The sequence below is a fragment of the Mobula birostris genome, chromosome 9, assembly GCF_030028105.1.
Source record: "Mobula birostris isolate sMobBir1 chromosome 9, sMobBir1.hap1, whole genome shotgun sequence".
Lineage (NCBI taxonomy): Eukaryota > Metazoa > Chordata > Chondrichthyes > Myliobatiformes > Myliobatidae > Mobula > Mobula birostris.
In genome coordinates, this window is record NC_092378.1 from 8,662,588 (window position 1) to 8,684,033 (window position 21,446).

The window sequence follows — 21,446 nt, forward strand, 5'->3', positions numbered from 1 at the left end:
GCATAATCACAAACCCTTAATTCTAGTGTCACGAACCCCGTGACGGGAATAAAGAACCAGCAGAAATGGAAAACACTTTGGAGTCCAGTATTGCTATAAACTAATAATATTTATTAGTGACTATGCAATACAGTAATATAAATGTAGATAAATCAAACAGGTTAGCAATGATTTTATATATATAAGTAAGTATATCAGTAAGTGTGGAAATATATGTATGAAAAAATCAAGCTTCTTTAAGTCTAGGGGTAAAAAGATACAGTCTTACGATGATGAGTAAAGTTCAGTTCAGTTCGTGGTGTTGAGTTGAGTAGTGATGGAGAGAGAGAGGGGGAGAGATCTGAGTCTTCAGGTGAGCTGACGCCGTCGATCTTCTTGTTGTCCTTCGAAATCCCTTTAAAAGTCACCGACTGTGACTTTAACAAAGGGGACCAGTTTTCTGTGGTGGAGCTATCCCCCAGGCGAGGGTGGACACACGGACAACTCCCCACCAGTCAACTCTTTTCCTCCTTTCCACTGCAAGAGCGATGGATCGATCCGCCTGATTGATCCTCCAAAACCCACTTTCTCTGCGGGCACAACAATGCTCATTCAGTGTCCAGAACATGTGCCTGAGGTCTGTATCATCTGACCTCCTATTTATCTTCCTGTACTGAGCATCAACTGTCATTCAAATAATCTCTCCTTCCTCTCTCTGTGAAGAAGTGCAAGCAGACAAAAATCTTTGATGAAAGTGTCAACAACCTGCCGAAAATCATAACATCGAGTGTCCATTAAATAACATCGCCTTCGGTCACCATAGCAACTTACGAGCTGCTCGGTGCTGTCTCCAACTCCAACTCAGTAGAAATCCAAAGTTACTTCCAATGCCTTAAAGTGACAGTCCAACCGTTAATCTTTGTCTCTCTCTCTCTTTTACAGAGAAGCTATCGGTGGTAAATAACTCTCTCTCTTTTCAAAAGCACAGTTAATAGGGGTAATTCAGGGTCCTGTCACACTAGCTTTTTTGATATGAACTATTCTGAATCTGAATCTCCTCTTTCTTCATTTCAAGGAATAGGCAAGAAACCAATATCGATTAAAAGCCCACAGAGTTACGTATCTATTTAAAATGTACTTCCTCACATCCTGCTAATGGAAGGATTCTATTTTGCCATTTTCTCTAGTATCTTCATTATCTGTACTGATGGTACCATCTTCCACATCCTGTGCTTTCAAGAAGCTTTCCTCCTTAAATAAAAGAAAGACTTCTTACTTATGAGACATCATACTTAACAAGGTTGTTAATGGCATCTGTTCCATTACTAATTTTATGCTTTCACCCGCTCTCTTGACATCCACACCAAGGATAGATTTCCTTTCCACCCCACCAGCCTCCAGTGGATCGCACTCCAGAACTTCCAAAACTGTAAAGACAACAATATCACCAAGGGCAGTTTCCCATTTCTTCCCTTTCTGAAGGGAGCTCATCTCCATAACCCTTTCCTTCACTTCTCTATCTTCATCAATATTCACTCGCCCTCCCACAATTCCTTCCCATACAACTCCAGGATATGTAATAACGGAAACTTTTACCATACTCCCGCAATCCAGGGACCGAAAAACTCCTTCCTAGTGAAGCAATAGTTCACTTGTGATTCACTGTACTACATTTGGTGTTCATGCTGTGTTGTACATTGGAGAAAACGAATACAGATTGGTTGACTGCTTCCCAGAGTACATTGTGCAAACAGTGACCCTGAGCTTCCAGATACTTGTGACATTACCCATCTCAATGCCAATCCAACCGCTTTTGCCCACCTACACTAGGCAAAGAAGCCAAATAAGCTCCAATTTGCTGACTGCCACAACTGGTCAACAGCTGATGTGATTTCTCCGGGTTTTGAGGCACAGCATATGATGTCCTGATAAGGCAGTTCTAGTAAAAGGTCATCACTCATTAACTTTTAAAAGGCCTTTGGGCAGTTCAATAGGGAGTAGCATGACACAACTATGTGAGCCACCACATCTCTGGATTTCTCTATAATTTTAACCTCTGAGGCCAACATAGGGCACCTTTCAAGAGGGTAAATCCACAAAAGGGTCCAGATGGTTTACCTCACCAAGTACGAAAGATCTGTGCCAATCGACTGGCTGGGATAGTTACCTCTTGCTCTGCAGTTGAGTTTCCCAGATACTTCAAATGGACGTCTATTGTACTGGTGCCCAAGAAGAGCATGGTGGCCTGCCCGAATGACTGACAGCACTTGCATCAACCATAAAGGAGTGCGAGAGGTAGTTATTGCACAAATTATCTCTTGTCTCAGAACAGACCTGGATACGCTCCAGCTCCAATCTGCCTACTGCCACAACAGCATATGTGATTTAACACTAGTCTAATCACAGGACAATTTACAATGATCAATGAACCTACTAACCAATATGTCTTTGGACTGTGAGAGGAAACTGGAGCACCCGGAGGAAACCCACACAATCCCGGGGAGAACGTACAAACTCCTTTCAGACAGCGCTGGACTGCGGAACACCCCTACCCATAATAAAGTTGCACTAACCACTCCGCCACCATGATTGTGGCTAAGCGCAGCTCCAATACCATCTTCAAATTCACCAACGACATGGCTGTTGTTGGTTGAATCGCAGCTGATGGCAAGTCAGCTTACTCGAGCGAGATGTCATACATGGCCGGGTGGTTCTGCGCGAGAAGCCTCTCATTCAAAATCAGTGAAACTAAATTGCTGATTATTGACCTCAGTCAGGTGGAGTGTGAGCATGTACCAGTCTATATTGGGCGGGGGGGGGGGTGGAGGTCATTGGTGGAGAGGGTTAGCAGCTTCAAATTCCTCAGTGTCAATATATCGGTTGACCTATCCTGGGCCCAGCACATAGATGCAATCATAAGGAAAGCATGCCAATGTCATTACTTTCTAAAGAGGTTCAGCTTGTCACTGAACCCTCTAACTCGTATAGATATGTTGAAAGTATCCTGACTGCCTACAGCATGATCTGGTACAGCAATTCAGATGTGCAGGAATGTAAGAAGCTACAAAGTGTAGTGCAGTCTGCCCAATACATCACGAGCACATCCTTCCTAACAGTAGTATCTAGGTCAAGGAGGCAACGATCATTATCAAAGATCTCCACCAACCAGGCTATGACATCTTTTCAAAGATCAATTTATTATCAAAGTACATATATGTCACCATATACAACTCTGAGATTCATGTTTCTGCAGGCATGCTCAGCAAATCTATAGAATATTAATCATAAAAGAGTCAATGAAAGATTAACCAGGGTCCTGAAGACAATGAATGCAAATATAAATAAATAGTAATAAATAATGAGAATGTGAGAAAGAGCAATAAAGAACAAAAAGAAGATAAAGAGCCCTTAAAGTGAGATCATTGGTTGTGGGAGCATCTCAATGGATGGGCAAGTGAGTGTAGTAATCCTCTTTATTCAAGAGCCTGATGGTTGAGGGGTAGTATCTGTTCTTGAACCTGTTGGTGTGAGTCTCTTGAGGATCTTGTAGCTTTGTCCTGATGGCAGCAGCGAGAAAGAGCGTGGCCTGGGTGGTGGGGATCTCTGATGAAGGATACTACTTTCCTACGACAACTTTTCACGTACATGTGCTCAATAATTGGGAGAGTTTTACCTGTGAAACCTGCCGAATTCACTACCTTTTGTAGGATTTTCCATTCAAAGGCATTGCTGTTCCCATACGAGGCTGTGATGCAGCCAGTCAATATACTCGCAACTACATATCTATAGAAGTTTGTCAAAGCTTTAGATGTCATGCCGTATCTCCATAAGATCATAAGGCATAGGAGCAGAATTAGGCTATTTGGCCTATCAAGTCTGATCTGCCATTCAGTCATGGCTGATCCTTTTTTTCCCTCCTCAGCCCCATTCCTCAGCCTTCTCCCCGTAATATTTGATGCCATGTCCAATCAAGAACCTCTCAAGCTCTGCCTTAAATGCACCCAACGGCCTGGCCTCTACAACTGCCTGTGGTAAAAATTCCAAAATTCACCACCCTTTAGCTAAAGAAATTTCTCCTCATCTCTGTTTTGAAAGGGCACCCCTCTATCCTGAGTCTGTGTCCTCTTGTCCTAGATTCTCCCACCATGGGAAACATCCTTTCCACTTCTACTCTGTCTAGGCCTTTCAACATTCAAAAGGTTTCAATGAGATCCACCCCTCATCCTTCTGAATTCCAGTGAGTACAGACCCAGAGCCATCAAATGTTCTTCGTATAATAACCCTTTCATTCCCGGAATCATCCTTGTGAACCTCCTCTGAACCTTCTCCAATGCCAGCACATCTTTTCCTAGATGAGGAGCCCAGAACTGTTCACAATACTCAAAGTGAGGCCTCACCAGTGCCTTGTAAAGCCTCAGCATCAAATCCTTGCTCTTGTATTCTAGACCTCTTGAAATGAATGCTAACATTGCATTTGCCTTCCTCACCACTGACTCTACCTGCAAGTTAACTTTAGGGTGTTCTGCACAAGGACTTCCAAGTCCATTAGCATCTCAGATTTTTGGATTATCTCCCCATTTGGAAAATAGTCTGCACATTTATTTTTCTTTCAAAGTGCATGGCCATGCATTTTCCAACATTGTATTTCATTTGCCACTTTCTTGCCCATTCTCCTAATCTGTCTAAATTCTTCTGCAGCCTGTTTCTTCAACACTAACTGCCCCACCACCAGTCTTTGTATCTTCTGCAAAATTGGCAGCAAAGCCATCTATTCCATCATCTAAATCATTAGTATACAGCATAAAAAGAAACAGTCCTAACACCAACCCCTGGGGAACACCAATAGTCACTGGCACCCAACCAGAAAAGGATCCTCTTATTTCCCACTCACTGCCTCCTACCTATCAGCCAATGCTCTAAACATGCCAGTAACTTTCCTGTAATACCATGGGCTCTTAATTTGGTAAGCAGCTTCATGTGTGGCATCTTGTCAAAGGCAATCTGAGAGTCCAAATATATAATATCCACTGCATCTCCTTTATCTATCCTACTTGTGATCTCAGAATCAGAATCAGAATTCAGAATCAGAATCAGAACCAGAATTCAGAATCAGGTTTATTATCACCAGCATGTGACGTGAAATTTGTTAACTTAGCGGCAGCAGTTCAATGCAATACATAATCTAGCAGAGAGAAAAAAATAATGATAATAAAAAAAACATAATAATAAATCAACAACTAAATCAATTACGTATATTGAATAGATTTTTTAAATGTGCAAAAACAGAAATACTGCATATTAAAAAAGTGAGGTAGTGTCCAAAGATTCAATGTCCATTTAGGAATCGGATGGCAGCGGGGAAGAAGCTGTTCCTGAACCGCTGAGTGTGTGCCTTCAGGCTTCTGTATCTCCTACCTGATGGTAACAGTGAGAAAAGGGCATGTCCTGGGTGCTGGAGGTCCTTAATAATGGACGCTGGCTTTCTGAGACACCGCTCCCTGAAGATGTCCTGGGTACTTTGTAGGCAGTGGCCCAAGATGGAGCTGACTAGATTTACAATCTTCTGCAGCTTCTTTCGGTCCTGTGCAGTAGCCCCTCTATACCAGACAGTGATACAGCCTGTCAGAATGCTCTCCACAGTACAACTATAGAAGTGTTTGAGTGTATTTGTTGACATGCTAAGTCTCTTCAAACTCCAAATAAAGTATAGCACTGTCTTACCTTCTTTATGACTACAGACATCCCACCCTGCAAAAACTCATTTCAGGGAGGTAGCACCATCAATTTGCAGGAGACTCCCGGAACTTCCAAGGGAGGTGGGATGTCTGCAATAGAGTAGCTCCTTAGCAGCCAGCCAGCTAGTTTAAATAACGTTAGCTATGCTAATGAATGAATGACACCTGTTAAACTCACCTCAACATGTCTTTTACATTTTAACCCACCATGGGCAATAGAAAAGTCACTGGTGCAAACAGTGCAGCGAGCAACAGTGTCATTATTTTTGACCACTATTAGGCAGGGGTACATTTTAGTGTAGTCTGGGGTGATGTATGTTTTATATTTTCTTTTTTTTGGAACACTCTGCCATGGCGCTCTCGTGGTTGCTCTCTCTCTTTCTCTCTCGTGGCCGCTCTCGCACGCTTGCTCTCAGAAAAATTGATTTCCGGGACATTGTATATAATTTGCGGGCATCGGGGAGCCACTATTAATATGCGGGAGACTCCTGGAACTTCCGGGAGAGGTGGGATGTCGTTGACTACATCGATATGTTGGGACCAGGTTAGATCTTCAGAGAACTTGACACCGAGGAACTTGAAGCTGTTCACTCTCTCCACTTCCGATCCCTCTATGAGGATTGGTATGTGCTCCCTCGTCTTACCCTTCCTGAAGTCCTCAAAGTACTCCAACAGGTTCATCAGGCAAAGTTTTCCCTTAAAGAAACCATGCTAATTTTGTACTATCTTGTCCTGTGTCACCAAGTACTCCATCACCTTATTCTTAACAATTGACTTCAGCATCATCCCAACCACTGAGGTCAGGCTAACTGGTCTATAATTTCCTTTCTGCTGCCTTCCTCCTTTCCAACAGAGTGGAGTGACATTTGCAATTTTCCAGTCCTCTGGCACCATGCCAGAGTCCAATGATTTTTGAAAGATCATTACTAATGACGCCACAATCTCTACTACGACCTCTTTCAGAACCCTAGAGTACATTTCATCTCTGCAGACGCCCGCTGCTCCTACTGGGCAGGAGGTTAGAAAGTCTGAGGTTCTACACCACCGGGTTCAAGAATACCAATTTCCCTTCAACCCTTCAGTTTTTGAACTGACTGTCAACACCATGATCTTACTAGTTTAGCAGCACGATGACCACACTGCACTAAAATGAGCTTGCCTTTTTTGTTCTAATTGTGATTTTTCCTTCTTGTAAAGAAATTGTGTATAATTTATGTTTACGGTTTTATTGTGAGTGTGCAGCCATTTCAACTAAGTTTTTTCATTGCATCTGTGTATACAAGTAGTTGTGACTACGACAGGAAACTGAACTCAATTTGGAATACAGGGATACAGAACACGTGCAGGCAGAAGGGATTAATTAGAATGACATCATGGTTGGCACACACATGCTGGGTCAATGGACCTCTTTCTATGCTGTACTGTTCAACTTTAAAGTCAAAATCAAGTTTATTATCATAGTTTGCTTCTTGAATATTTTTGGGTTGCTGATCATGAAAATCACCATGCAATGTTTCAACCATGACCATATTTTTGCACTCTCCTATTTTTGTAATTTCAATTCATAGTTCAAGTCAGAATAACTGATGCCGAGATGAAGGAAGGCAGTTTTGCTTGTCCACAAATCAAACAGGTCATCGATGACAGGCAATTTAAAGAACTTCTAGTGGAACCACAGAATCACATGGAAGGTATTCAAGGATGTTGTTGAAAATTTGTAGGCAACTACAGAACACCAAACTACATGCAGCTGGTTGACAACATGCTTCCAAGCATACAAAACCATGAAGTGCAACATGTCACTAAAGATTCATTTTCTGCATTTTCATTTAGACTTCTTCCCCGCAAATCTTAGTCCTGTCAGTGATGAGCATGGTGAAAGGTTTCACCAGGACATTGTGGTCACGGAGAAAAAATATCAGGGCAACTGGAATCCATCAATGCTGGCTGACTATTATTGGACACTTAAGCGAGAAGCCTCAAACAGAGTACAAATGAAACTCATTAACAAAACATTTTTAGCTTAGCTGAACTATTGCAAAGCGTCAGCACCGTTATGCAATTAAACACATTACATTCAATAAAAGTTAATTTCTTGTTTCTCCAAATTCTTACATGATTCAAGTAGTCTGAGATATTTGTGTTCATCTTCAAGTGTTCTATCGTAAACCGAAAACAAAAATTTGAGAAAGCAATACTTTTGAAAAAAAGAGTTGTCCAGTGTTTTTCAAGGGAACACAATTAGATTAAAAGCAAAGTCAATTGAAGTGCAAGGCGATCATAGTGTTGCTATACTGAGGTAGTGATTGGCGTAACGCAGGTTGGTTCAAGAACCAAATGGCTGAAGGGAGTTAGCTGTTCTTAAACCTGGTGGTTTAACTTGGTGGCTTCTGAACCTCTTGCCCAATGGTAGTTGCAACAAGATGACATGTCCCAAATGGTGGGGATCTTTGATGATGGGTGTTACAGGCAGAGTCTCATATGGTGGGCAGGGATGTGCCCATGATGTTTTGGGCCGAGTGCACCACTCTGCAGTTCCCATGCATTCGAATTGCCATACAAGACTACGATCCAAGCTGTCAGGATACCTTGATCAGCAAATCTGTAGAAATTTGTTAAGAGTGTTCAGTGACAAGCTGAACTTCTTAAATCTTTTTGGAAAGTAAAGACGCTGACATATACTGGGCCTACGTCAGGTCATCTGATATGTTAATGCTGAGATACTTAAAGCTGCTGATCCTATCCACTATTAAGCCCCTAAAATTCACCCCATACCTTTCTGAAGTTAACAATCAGTTCTTTAGTTTTTGTATTTTCTAGTACTTAGGCGGTCTTTCATTGATTCCGTTATAGATTTGTTGAGTATGCCCACCAGAAAATGAATCTCAGGGTTGTATATGGTGACATAGAGTTAAAAAATACACGTGGACTAAGATGTTAACTGTCCTGTGCTATCACCAGTGGGATCATCAGTTGATCTGCCACCTGTCTTCAGGAGTTTTGGCCCGCTTATGATCAAGACTCCTTCGAGGTGGTGGGCCAGCAGTGCACCTCGCACTGGTGAGCATAAAAACTTGGCATCTGCCTCTATCAGAGTTGTTGGCCACTTCCATCCAACAGACAGACTGCTCTTCAGGTGTCTATGCAACTACTGAAGGGTTTCCAAGATACGTATACACTGTCTGACTATCTGCCCCTCTGGACATACTTGGTCCACACCCATGCTGATCCTTTCTCTGCTGCCTCAGCTACAGCCCTGCTGGTTGACTTAAGCCAAGGTCACGCAGTCACTTCTGGAAAGTGAACGCAATAAACCCACGGCAGCCTACTTCAAATGGGACCTTCCACCCTCTGTCTCTGCACTCTGATCTTAATTCCGCATATTTGGTTAACTTGCGCTCATGGGCTCCATTGACGTTGTCTTCCCAGGGGACTGTGAATTCACCAATAACCGCTTCTCTACTGGTGTCAGACCATATGATTATATCTGGACACAATGTGGACTTTAGTAATAAAATTTACATTGAACTTTACTTGATGAGCATCTTCTGTTTTTCCTTCAGAATTCTAGTTTCCACATTATTCTGCTTTTGACATTATTTAAACACCATGTCAAATACCACCAAGAACCTGATCACATCAGCAATTACACCAACCTGTCACCAGGGTGCGGCGGAGGGAGTGGCGCTGTTGCACCAGCCCGCTCGCTCCTGGCGCCCATCTTGGCCACCTCCGTTGGTCCCGACAGTCGTCCGCAGACGTGCCGTGCCGCGGTGCGCACGCAGCTCAACTGTTTTCCCCGCCGAGGCACGTGAGCGCAGCGCGTCACCGCGGGCGGCATCATGGCGGCGGCGGCGGCAGCAGCGACGGCGGCGGGGAAGGTAGTGTTTGTGCTGGCTTGTTCCTTTTACCTCCGCTCTTTGCATCACCCGGATCGATCGGGGAGCGTCCCTCGGCTTGTTTTTGTTCCCTGTGTTGGATTCCTCTGAGCTTCTTGCTGCATCGCTGAGCGTGGAAGGCTTTGCTCCTGTTACCTATAAACAGTCCACGCCGAGACGAAGCTGGGAAGCAGCTCTGTGTTGACAAGTTGTCAGTGGAAGTGCCACGAGTGCAGGCAACACTTTGCGTGCTGCTGGAAACACCAGTCTTTTGCACACACCCTCCTCCTCCTTGTCAGACCCAAGGGCGAGTGGGGCTGGAGGATTCCCTGCTCTATATTTCACAGTGTGACCAAGTTGCCATTAACTTGAATTTGATACGTTGAAAAACATTGCAGTTTTATAATCTTCACATTAGGAAAATGTATGAGCGGAAAGTACTGTTGGTTAGGTCCCTGATACAGTTTCAATACTGTACTTGATTGCTGTTTGAACATGAAATCAGGTTCAATCTTTTCCCAAAATTCCCTACATTCCAGAATAGTTCCTGCCAATTGGAAGTTATCAAATGCAAATTCACTACTTAAGAAAAGTGTTTATCTGAAACGAGAAATAGGCAGAACAGTAAAGTCAATTATAAAGTGCATGGCAGCAATCAAAAAACATAAAATTGATTTATTATTGTCACCTGTGCGGTATTGTCAAGTCAATATGGATGATGTTTGATGACTCACTAGCTCCACACTCCTTTTAAACTCACTTGGTTGTTATTCCAATATTCCCTTTAAATTCACTTGGGCTCTGTTCCCATGTTCCTTTTAAACTTACCAGGATCATTTTTCTATATACATTTTGAACTAAACGATCGTTTTGCATGCCCTTGTTAAATTTAGCTGGTTCACTTTAAATTTATTGTAATGCAAGGTGCTAAATGTGAAGCAACTTTTAAAAAATTAATTATGAAGTGTTGGTATATCATAAAAATAATAAGGAAAAAGAACAACTAAAGGAAAATCCATCAATCCAGCAGTGCCAAAGTATTGAGATGCCAGGATTTTGGGATTGTATATAGACTTGACTATGGCAATGCTGTCCAAGCCAGTTACCATTCTTCAGCATATCTTAAACTTTGTATCTTTTGAACCGGGGTTCCCAACCTGGGGTCCACGGATCCCTTGCTTAATGTATGAGTCCATGGTATAAAATTGATTTGAAACCCATGTTTTTAGCGTATCCTAATGTGCATTATATCCTATTCATACATTCTACAGGTTGACCTCTGATTTTCTGGCACCCACGGTTCCTGAGCCTTGCCAGATTAAAAGAGGTCATGCAATAATAATGGCAAAAATAGACTAGAAGCTTAAAAAGGATTATTAACTGAACAAAAATTAAATATAAACTTATTAATTACTTTGAACTGAATTGCCTTTATTACTTATGTCCTTCATATACATAAGGAGTAATGAGTGCAGTGGATAGAGGGGAACAGGTGGATGTCATATACTTGGATTTCCTGAAGGCTTTCGATAAGGTGCCGCACAAGAGACTTAGAAATAAAATGCGGATGCATGGAGTTGGAGGAAGTGTATTGGCATGGATAGTGGATTGATTAACCAATGGAAGGCAGAGAGTTGGTATAAATGGATGTTTCTCCAGTTGGCAGTCAGTGGTGAGTTGGGTACCGCAGGGGTTGGTGCTGGGCCCGCAGCTGTTTACCATTTACATTGATGATTTGGAAGAGGGGACTGAGTGTAGCATAGCAAAGTTTGCTAATGACACTAAACTGAGTGGAAAAGCAAATTGAACAGAGGATGTGGAGAGTCTGCAGAGGGATATAGCTAGGTTAAATGAGTGGGCCGAGGTCTGGCAGATGGAATACAACGTTGGTAAATGTGAGATCATTCACTTTGCAAGGAATAATAGAAGAGCAGATTATTATTTAAATGGTGAAAGATTGCAGAATGCTGTTGTGCAGAGGGACTTGGGAGTGCTTGTGCATGAATCGCAATAAGTTGGCTTGCAGGTACAACAGGTTATTAAGAAGGCAAACGGAATGTTGGCCTTCATTGATAGAGGGATTGAATTCAAGAGCAGGGAGGTCATGCTGCAACTACATAGGGTACTGGTGAGGCCGCACCTGGAGTACTGTTTGCAGTTCTGGTCTCCGTTCTTGAGGAAGGATATACTGGCTTTGGAGGCAGTGCAGAGGAGGTTCACCAGGTTGATTCCAGAGATGAAGGGGTTAACTTATGAGGAGAGATTGAGTCCCCTTGGACTATATTCTCTGAAATTCAGAAGAATGAGAGGGGATCTTATAGAAACATACAAAATTTTGAAGGGGATAGATGAGATAGAAGTAGGAAAGTTGTTTCCATTGGTAGGTGAGAGTAGAACTAGGGGACATTGCCTCAAGATTCAGGGGAGAAGATTTAGGAGAAACTGTTTTTCTCAGAGAATGGTGAATCTGTGTGGAATTTTCTGCCCAGCAAAGCAGTGGAGGTTTCTTCACTAAATATATTTAAGATACAGTTAGATAGATTTTTACATAGGGGAATTAAGGGTTATGGGGAAAAGGCAGGTAGATGGAGCTGGGTTTACGGACAGATCAGCCATGATCTTATTGAATAGCGGGGCAGGCTGGATGGGCCGGATGGCCTACTCCTGCTCCTACTCCTATTTCTTATGTTCTTTGTGTTACGTCTCTGTCTAAAAGTGCAATGTATAGTAATTTATAGTAAGTATTATGTACAACAGGGTAGTCAATATAACATGGAAATACAGTTGTTTCAGCATGATTTAAGCAGTCTGAAGGCCTGGTGGAAGAAGCTGTCCTGGAGCCTGTAGGTCCTGGCTTTTACGCTGTGGTACCAGTTCCCGGATGGTACCAGCTGGAACGGTTGGAGTGACTCAGGTCCCCAGTGATCTTTTGGGACCTTTTTACACACCTGTTTGTGTAAATGTCTTGAACAGTGGGAAGTTCACATCTACAGATGCGCTGGGCTGTCTGCACCACTCTCTGCAGAGCCCTGCGACTGAGGGAAGTACAGTTCCCATACCAGGCAGTGATGCAGCCAGTCAGGATGCTCTCAATTGTGTCACTATAGAAAGTTCTTAGGATTTGAGGGCTCACACCAAACTTCTTCAACCATCTGAGGTGAGGGAGGTGCCGTTGTGCCTTTTTCACCACACAGCCGGTATGTACAGACTTCGTGAGCTCCTCGGTGATGTTTATGCCAAGAAACTTAAAGCTGTTCACCCTCTCAACCCCAGATCCATTGATATCAATAGGGGCTAGCCTGTCTCCATTCCTCCTGTAGTCCACAACCATCTCCTTTGTTTTTGTGACATTGAGGGAGAGCTTGTTTTATTGACATTGCTGTGTCAGGGTGATGACTTCTTCTCTGTAGGCTACCTCATTATTATTTGAGATTAGGCCAATCAGTGCTGTGTTGTCAGCAAATTTAATTAGCAAATTGGAGCTGTGGGTGGCGACACAGTCATGGGTATACAGAGAGTAAAGGAGGGGGCTTAGGACACAGCCCTGAGGGGCACCTGTGTGGAGTAGTGGAGGTGAGGGAGCTCACTCTTGCCATCTGCCGACGATCTTACAGGAAATCCACGATCCAGCTACACAAGGCAGGGCCAAAGCTGAGGCCTCTGAGCTTCTTGTTGAGCCTGGGTGGAATTATGGTGTTGAATGCTGAACTGTAGTCCAAGAACAGCATTCTCACATAAGCATTCCTCTTCTCTGGATGTGTAGGGACGGTATGTAGAGCTATGACTATTGCTTCATCTGTCAATTGGTTGTGTCGGCAGGCGAGTTGTAGCGGGTCCAGTGTGGGTGGTAGCATTCTGCAGGTGTAATCCTTGACCAGCCGCTCAAAGCATTTGCTTATTATTGAGGTGAGTGTGACATGACGCCAGTCATTCAGACATGTTACGTTGGTCTCTTTTGGTACAGGAATGATGGTGGATGTTTTGAAGCAGGAGGTAGAGGGGAGATTAAAAATATCAGTAAACACACCTGCCAGTTGTGCTGCGGACATCCTGAGTACCTGCCCTGGGATGCCATCCGGTTCTGCAGCCCGTGCTTGCAAAGAGTATTGCTTCTTGCTTATCTTTTTAAATATTTCATCCAGGCAAAGTTGTTTCATGTGTTTTGATCTCTCCCTGTGTAATTTTTTTACATCAGATAAAAATTCATTAGCTCTTGTTCTGTCACGAAGGTAGTTTCTTTAACCCTTTGATTAAATCACACAAGAACTCAATTAACTTGTCAATAGTACATCATTGTTTCATCAACATCACTTCCATCTTCATCACTTGCAGTGTTTTTATCAACGCAGTCTATAATTTCTGAGTCTGCACAACAGATGTTTCGTCATCGACAATCATCCACTCACTTAGATTTTCTTCATGAAGACTACTTCCTATATCTTTGAAGGCAGATCCCGTAATATTTTCTGTGTACACAAGCAAATCATGAAAAATTACTTTCATACACAAAATCCTGTAAAAATCATTGTCAAACTTTTCTTCAGGTGCATTATCAAACACCAAGAAAGGCCACAACTTGTGCCAGCCATTCTTTAGTGTTGAAGGTTCTAACTTCTTCCACCTTCAAGCAATGAACTAAAGAACGTCCTTCATGTTAAATTCTTTAATAAATGTTTGTTCGGAATTGCCAGCATTCACATTATTTAACAAACGCTTCTTAAAAAGTGAGTGATACTTGGCCTTGTAATTTCATCTGAATTAAAAGAGGTGCCGAACTATCAACTATCCAGAAAATCAGTGGTCAACTTGTATTTGTTTTTTACTTCTAAAACTACAGTGTCTTGAACTTACAGTTCTTATCCATTCTCAATCCACTGACGGCCTCGCTCTTCCCAACTCCATAGTCTCTTCTAGCCTTTTTATTTTAATTCATTCTCCAAGTAACTAAATTCTGGAATTTCCCCCTCTAAACCTCTTTTTCCTCCTTTAAGGTGCTCTCGTGTGACCTAACTTGGTGATTTGCCCCTATTATCTCCTTGTGATTCAGCATCAGGTTTTTTTGTGTGTGATATGTTTTGGATATTTTAGAAATGGCAGTAGTTATCATTAGGTGATATGAAGTAAAATTGGTGGCAGTTGGTATTGACAATTTGGGTCAAATGCCTTTTTCAGCTGTTATTTTAAAAATAGATATACTTAATAACAAACAAAATTTCACACAACATAACAAAATGCCCCCAGTACAACTTGACATGATTAATGGGCAGAATTTGGCATCTGTCGTGGTTGAATGTATTTTGGTTGGTCTTGACGCTGTATTTTGGATATTGCTGAGGGGCAACACTTAGATCCCGGATAAGGCCTTTACGTTTCTCATGTTTGGGTTAATTCAGGAAATTGATATTGCGGTTAAAAAAACCATTTACTATTTTATTGGATGGCAAAGCAAGCATGAGGGGCTGAACTTCTCTTATAAGAAATGGGAGAAGGCCACAGGCAGGGTTAACATGTGAATCGATGGTAGAAAATGAGAAATGTGAAGGAGGTAAAAGGTGTTGGACAAATGAGAAAGGACTGGTAGCTGAATTTCAGCTAGTATTGGCGAAGATGTATGGTGGAAGCCTTCTGGAGACAGCTGTAAATAAGCACAAGTTTTTTGGCAACCATCACTCAGGTTTCCGGTCAATTTATTTCCTGTGAACTGAAGTGAATATTTATTAGATTGGTTTGAAGTTATGTTAGAATGTAATATTTCACTAAAGTTGCTAAATAAATTGAAATCGTACATCTCTATACCCCTCAGTGGCCTTAGAGCATTCCCATCTCCTAACTCATTTAACTTCCTTTACCATTTCATACAGTTCTCACACTTCTGGATTGCTATAATTCTGACTTCTTGCAAGTTCTAATTTTAAACACTCTGCCCATAAGTGTTACACTTTCGGCTGTCCAGGAACAATTCTCTGGAGTCCTCTCCCTGAACTACTATCGCTCTATTTCGCTCTTAATGCATTGTCTTTAGTTAAACTTTTGGCCACCTATCCTAAAACTGTTTTAAATAGCTGTGGCAGATTCTATTTGCTAATGCTTCTGTAAAGCTCCCTGTTAGAGAGAGAAACATATTGTTGACCTAGATTAAGGATTCATTACTCATTTTCAATTTTTGTGCATTTGACAGTGCAACTATTAGAAATGTTGAAAAGCTTTGAGAGGAACAAAGGGCATCTTCTTAACTGAAAAAGAAACAGAAAAACATGTTCATAGTGTTTTCAAGTTGAATATATTGCAATTCATTTGAAAGTTATGTAACTATTAGAACTATAGCATAATTACGTAATGATGGTTTAATGGTATGCAATCTGAAAATACTAAATCAGTGATAATTCTGGAAACAGGCAAGTCAAATGTCTGACTGTGGAGTCATCTATGCTTACTCTATTGGCATAAAAGTTCAAAAGAAAAATAAAATTGAAAGCAATGAGAGCATTTCATAAAAATTGGCATGAGCTAAGGAGGATTGTTAAAAGTGCTTTCATCACAGGATGGTGTCTTATCAGGAACTGTTGTGTAAGGGTTGCTAATATGGATGTAACCAGATGTATATGGAGTGACTTGAACATTGTGAAATTGGAATCGTAGTTTGCTGTGATGAAATCTTGACAGAGATGTGCAGACCCTTTTAAAGACTAGCTTTTAGATGACAAATTGCCATGAGCTCTTTCAGTTTGGTCCATGAAAACTGGTTGATTTTGCATTTGCAGAACTGCATTTTCTTTAATTCATTCAAAGCTTCTGGGCAACACTGTCAAGGCCAGCATTTGTTGTGCATTATTGTGCTAGTGACAGTGCGGTGGTCCATTTGAAATAGGAGCCTTTGCAGTGCAGATATGTTGGGAATTTGATCAGTGTCAATAAAGGAATGGCGATAAACTTCCATATCAGGATGTATGACGTGGAAAGGAATATGGTGGAATTCACAAGATTATTTTTCATGCATTTGGTAGAAGGTGCAGGTTTTGGCATTGCTGTTGAAGAAGCCTTGTTCAGTTCCTGCACACAGCTTGGCAGCTGGTGCTCACTGTATCCAAAGTGGCTGAGAAAATGAACTTTTAAGGAGGTAGAGAATGTGCCAATTTAGAGTTTCTTCAGTATTGTTGGAGCTGCTTTTACCCAGATGGTCCAGCACACTTCTAACTTAACCCCTCATTGTAGATCAGGGGTTCCCAACCTGGGGTCCATGGGCCCTCCTTATTAATATATACTAATATATTAGTATTGGACCGTGGTGTAATAAAGATGTGAACCCCTGCTCTAGATGCTGATAGAACTTTGGAGGAAGGGTGTGAGTGGGGGATGGTGGCTCCTGTTCAGTCAGACCTGAATGTTCATGTTAATGCTTGCTGCTTATGTAGCCTGTCCAGCGAATGTCCTAGTCACTGCTTTCCCAAAAATTAGTATGGTATCAAGGCAGTTATCTTAGTCTCACTTTTGTAATTTGCTCTTCCATGTTTGAAGTTTCCATGATATTAGGGATTATAGAAGAAAGTTCATGAGCGATTTGTTAATCACCATGTTACTTAGTGCTAATGACATGCAGCTAGATCTCTCATCAGAGATTATTTATTCTCTTTGCATAGTATGTCTGCCATTTGTGACTACTTGAATGTACCTTGAGCATTGCTCTACATGGGCATAGATTGCTGCATGATTTAGGAGATTGGATTTGAAATCAACACTGAAGTTATGAATGAAGATCACCATTTCAGTCTGTTGTGTTGGAGAAAAGGCAATTAGTGAAACAGCTGAAGATGGCTGGATTTAGAACACTTTCTTTTAATGTAGCTGATATTTATGGTATTGAGTAATCACAGCCAGCACCCTTTCCATCCTGTCCCTTTTTCTCTTCTATTCCTCACCACCCTATATTAGTAAATCTCCAATAATCTGCCATCCTGTTGTTTAAAAGTTCTGATGATTCTCTATTTGGTCATGTCTCGGTAATAACAGTAATGGAATAACTAAGAGAGACAGAATTAAAAGTCCAAAAATGTGGTACCAAAACTGGGAAGAGGGGTGTGAAAGAGGTGGTTAGTTTAGAAGTCTGATAACAATAGGGAAGAAAACATTCTTAAATCTGGATGTCCTAGCTTTTAAGTTCCTGTATCTTCACATAGAAGGTAGAAACGAGACAAAGAAACGGCTGGATTATAGGCATTCTCGATGATACCACTAGCCTTCCTGAAGCAACATACTATGTGGGTGGACTGGATGGATGAAACAGGTGAAACCGTGATACTGACTTATTTCTATTTAGTTCCATTTCAATTCAACTCATTTTTATTATAGTTAAAAATAAAGCATAGTCTTTAATATTAGAATATTTTGATCAATCAATTTTTAAAGTTTGGTTCCATCTTTATTTTTCTAGATTGTATACGAACAAGATGGTGTGTTCATTCATTCATACTCCGACAGAAATGGTGAACAAGATACACTTCCTGGGGTTCTGAGATTAATTGAAAAGGTACTTTAGCTAATTTTTTTCTAGTTGTATTTTTATAACTAAAGTATTATGCTATTTATGAATTATTTTAAGACCATAAGACATAGGAGCTGAATTAAACCATTTGGCTCATCAAGTCTGCACTCTTTCAATCATGCCTGATCCTTTTTTTCCCCCCTCCTCAGCCCCACTCCATGGCCTTCTCCCCATAACCTTTGATGCTGTGGCCAGTCAAGAACGTATCAAACTCTGCCTTAAACACATCCAATGACCTGGCCTCTACAACTGCCTGTAGTAACAAATTCCATAAATTCACCACCCTCTGGTTAAATAGGTTTCTCCGCATCTTTGCTTTAAATGGATGCCCCTCTATCCTGTGCCCTCTTGTCTGAGACTCCCTCACCTTGGGAGACATCCTTTTCATATCTACTCTGTCTAGGCCTTTCAGCATTTGAAAAGTTTCAATGAGATTCCCCCTCATCCTTCTAAATTCCAGCGAGTACAGACCCAGAGTCGTCAAACATATTCCTTGTATGATAACTCTTTCAGTTCTGGAATTATCCTTGTGAATCTTCTTTGAACCCTCTCGAATGCCAGCACATCTTTTCTTAGATGAGGAGCCCAAAACTGTTCACAATACTCACGGTGAGACCTCACGAGTGCCTTATAAAGCCTTAGCATCACACCCCTGTGCTTGAGTTCTAGACCTCTTGAAATGAATGCATTTGTCTTCCTCACCACCGACTTGCACACAAAAGTTAACCTTTAGGGTGTCCTGCACAAGGGCTCCCAAGTCCCTTTGCCTCTCAGATATTTGGATTATCTCCCCATTTAGAAAATAGTCTGGGCATTTATTTCTTCTACCAAAGTGCATGACCATGCATTTTCCAACATTGTATTTCATTTGCCACTTTCTTGCCCATTCTCCTAATCTGTCTAAGTCCTTCTGCAGCTTACCTGTTTCCTCAACATGACCCGCCCCTCCACCAATCTTTGTATCATCTTCAAAATTGGCAACAAAGCCTCCTATTTCATCATCTAAATCATTGATATCCAGCATAAAAAGAAATGGTCCCAACACTGACTCCTGCGGAACGCACTAGTCGCTGGCAGCCAACCAGAAAAGGATCCTTTCATTCCCACTTGCTGGCTGTTACTAATCAGCCAATGCTGTAACCATGTTAGTAACTTTCCTGTAACACCATGGGCAATCTCTTCTAAATAGTCATCTTGTAGGCATTCGAGGAAATCACTCTCTTGGGATCCATTGCCAACTTGATTTTCCCAATCAACCTGCATGCTAAAATCTCCTATGACTTTCATAATATTGCCCTTTTAACGCACCTTTTCTATTTCCTGTTGTAACCTGTTGTCCACATCCCAGCGAGTGTTTGGAGGCTTTTATGTAACCACCATCAGAGTCCTTTTACCCTTGCAGTTTCTTAACTCAACCTACAAGGATTCAACATCTTCTGATCCTATGTCACAACTTTCTAATGATTTGACGCCATCCTTTACCAGCAGAGCCACGCCATGCCTGTCCCTCTGCTGATCTTCCTATCCCTCCAATACAATGTGTAGCCTTGGAAATTCAGCTCCCATCGACATATCCTTCAGCCACGATTCAGTGACGGCCACACAATCTGTAAAAGTGCAACAGGATCATCTGCCTTATTTCTTATACTCCATGAATTAAGATATAACACTTTGAGTACTGTATTTGCTACCCTTTTTGATTCTGCATCCATAATGCACTGATACGCACCCTGCTGGCTGCAATTTTGTCCTATCATCTGCCTAACTTTCCTGACAGTCGGACTGCATGCTATCTTTGTTTTTTACCATCTGTCCGATCCCGGTCCCTTCACTCCGGTTCCCATTCCTCTGCCAAATTAGTTTAATCCCTTTCCAACAGCTTTAACAAACCTGCCTGGGAGAATATTGGTCCCCATCGGGTTCAGGTGCAACCTGTCCCTTTTGTGCAGGTCAGACCTCCCCCAGGAGAGATCCCAATGATCCAAGAACCTGAAAGCCTGCACCCTGCACAGAGAAGAACTATTCATTTATTAGATTCTTTGTATTTTGGAGAGTCCACGGGTGTTCTGATATATCGAGCCTATTGAGGTCATTTTGTTGCCGATCTGTTACTCTGTAATTACAGTTGACCATTTCACTGAACGTGCATACAGTTTTATGTGTTTTGATAAAAAGACTGACTTCCACCATTGTTACATATACCAAACTGTAGATGATGCTCGGTCCAATAAGTCGCATAAATATCTGTTGGAGAAAAATCATCCAGTATTCCAATAGGATATTAATGTCACTTAAGTTGTTCCACACTAGTTGAACATATTTCTCACACATTCATTTGCTTAATTGATTTTCTGCTTCAGAGTGCAGCTTTTAATATGTGTGCTCAGGTTTCAACAAATGAAAATACTGTGCCTTAAGATTTGATATAAGAGTTACTGATTATGTGCCCATGGCAAGGAGACCCAAAATTATGCAGTGATTTTTTTTTTTTTTTTTTGCTTTAATATTTTGAAGAGAAGCTGTGGTGATTTCTTGGGCTGCCAGAGGAGCTGTTAGTGCTGTCTTGGAGATTAGCTGGTGTAAAAATATGCATATTGAAGTGAACATAGATTTCTGCAGCACTGCATTGGCATTGCACTGTTTTCAAATCTTCAGTGTATTTTCTACCATCTGCCTCTGTATTATTTTAGATATTTACAAAGTGGATGTTCAGTACTTACTGCTAATGTGTACTGCATTCATCATTTTAGTGCCATTCATTATTGTTTTCTCACTTTTAGGCTCCATTTTGCATTTTCAATAGAATATTAACTAGTTAGCTGAAGTATTAGGAAAATTATTTATTGAAGTATCTTGGAGGTCACAGGGAAATTTTGTGCAGCGATATGTTGAAAAGAGAACCTTCAAAGAAAACAAGTTCAGAATCAGAATCAGGTTTATTATCACCAGCATGTGATGTGAAATTTGTCAACTTAACAGCAGCAGTTCAATGCAATACATAATCTAACAGAGAGAAAAAAAATAGTAAATAAAATAATAATAAATAAACAAGTAAATCAATTACGTATATTGAATAGATTTAAAAAACATGCAAAAACAGAAATACTGTATATTAGAAACATAGAAAACCTACAGCACAATACAGGCCCTTCGGCCCACAAAGCTGTACCGAACATGTCCTTACCTTAGAACTACCTAAGCTTACCCATAGCCCTGTATTTTTCTAAGCTCCATGTATCCATCCAGGAGTCTCTTAAAAGACACTATCGTTTCTGCTTCCGCCACCGCCGGCGGCAGCCCATTCCACGCACTCAG

General features: G+C 41.4%; 1 protein-coding gene across 1 annotated transcript in view; it reads left to right on the forward strand.

Annotated features, from left to right (window-relative positions):
- Positions 1 to 9,496: 9,496 nt before the first annotated feature.
- tbc1d15 (TBC1 domain family, member 15) overlaps positions 9,497 to 21,446 on the forward strand; it is a 63,254-nt gene continuing 51,304 nt past the window's right edge. The window contains exons 1-2 of the mRNA XM_072267477.1: positions 9,497 to 9,595; positions 18,021 to 18,116. Coding sequence (XP_072123578.1) covers positions 9,557 to 9,595; positions 18,021 to 18,116 — 135 coding nt within the window. The 5' untranslated portion in view covers positions 9,497 to 9,556. The remainder of the gene's footprint in view (positions 9,596 to 18,020; positions 18,117 to 21,446) is intronic.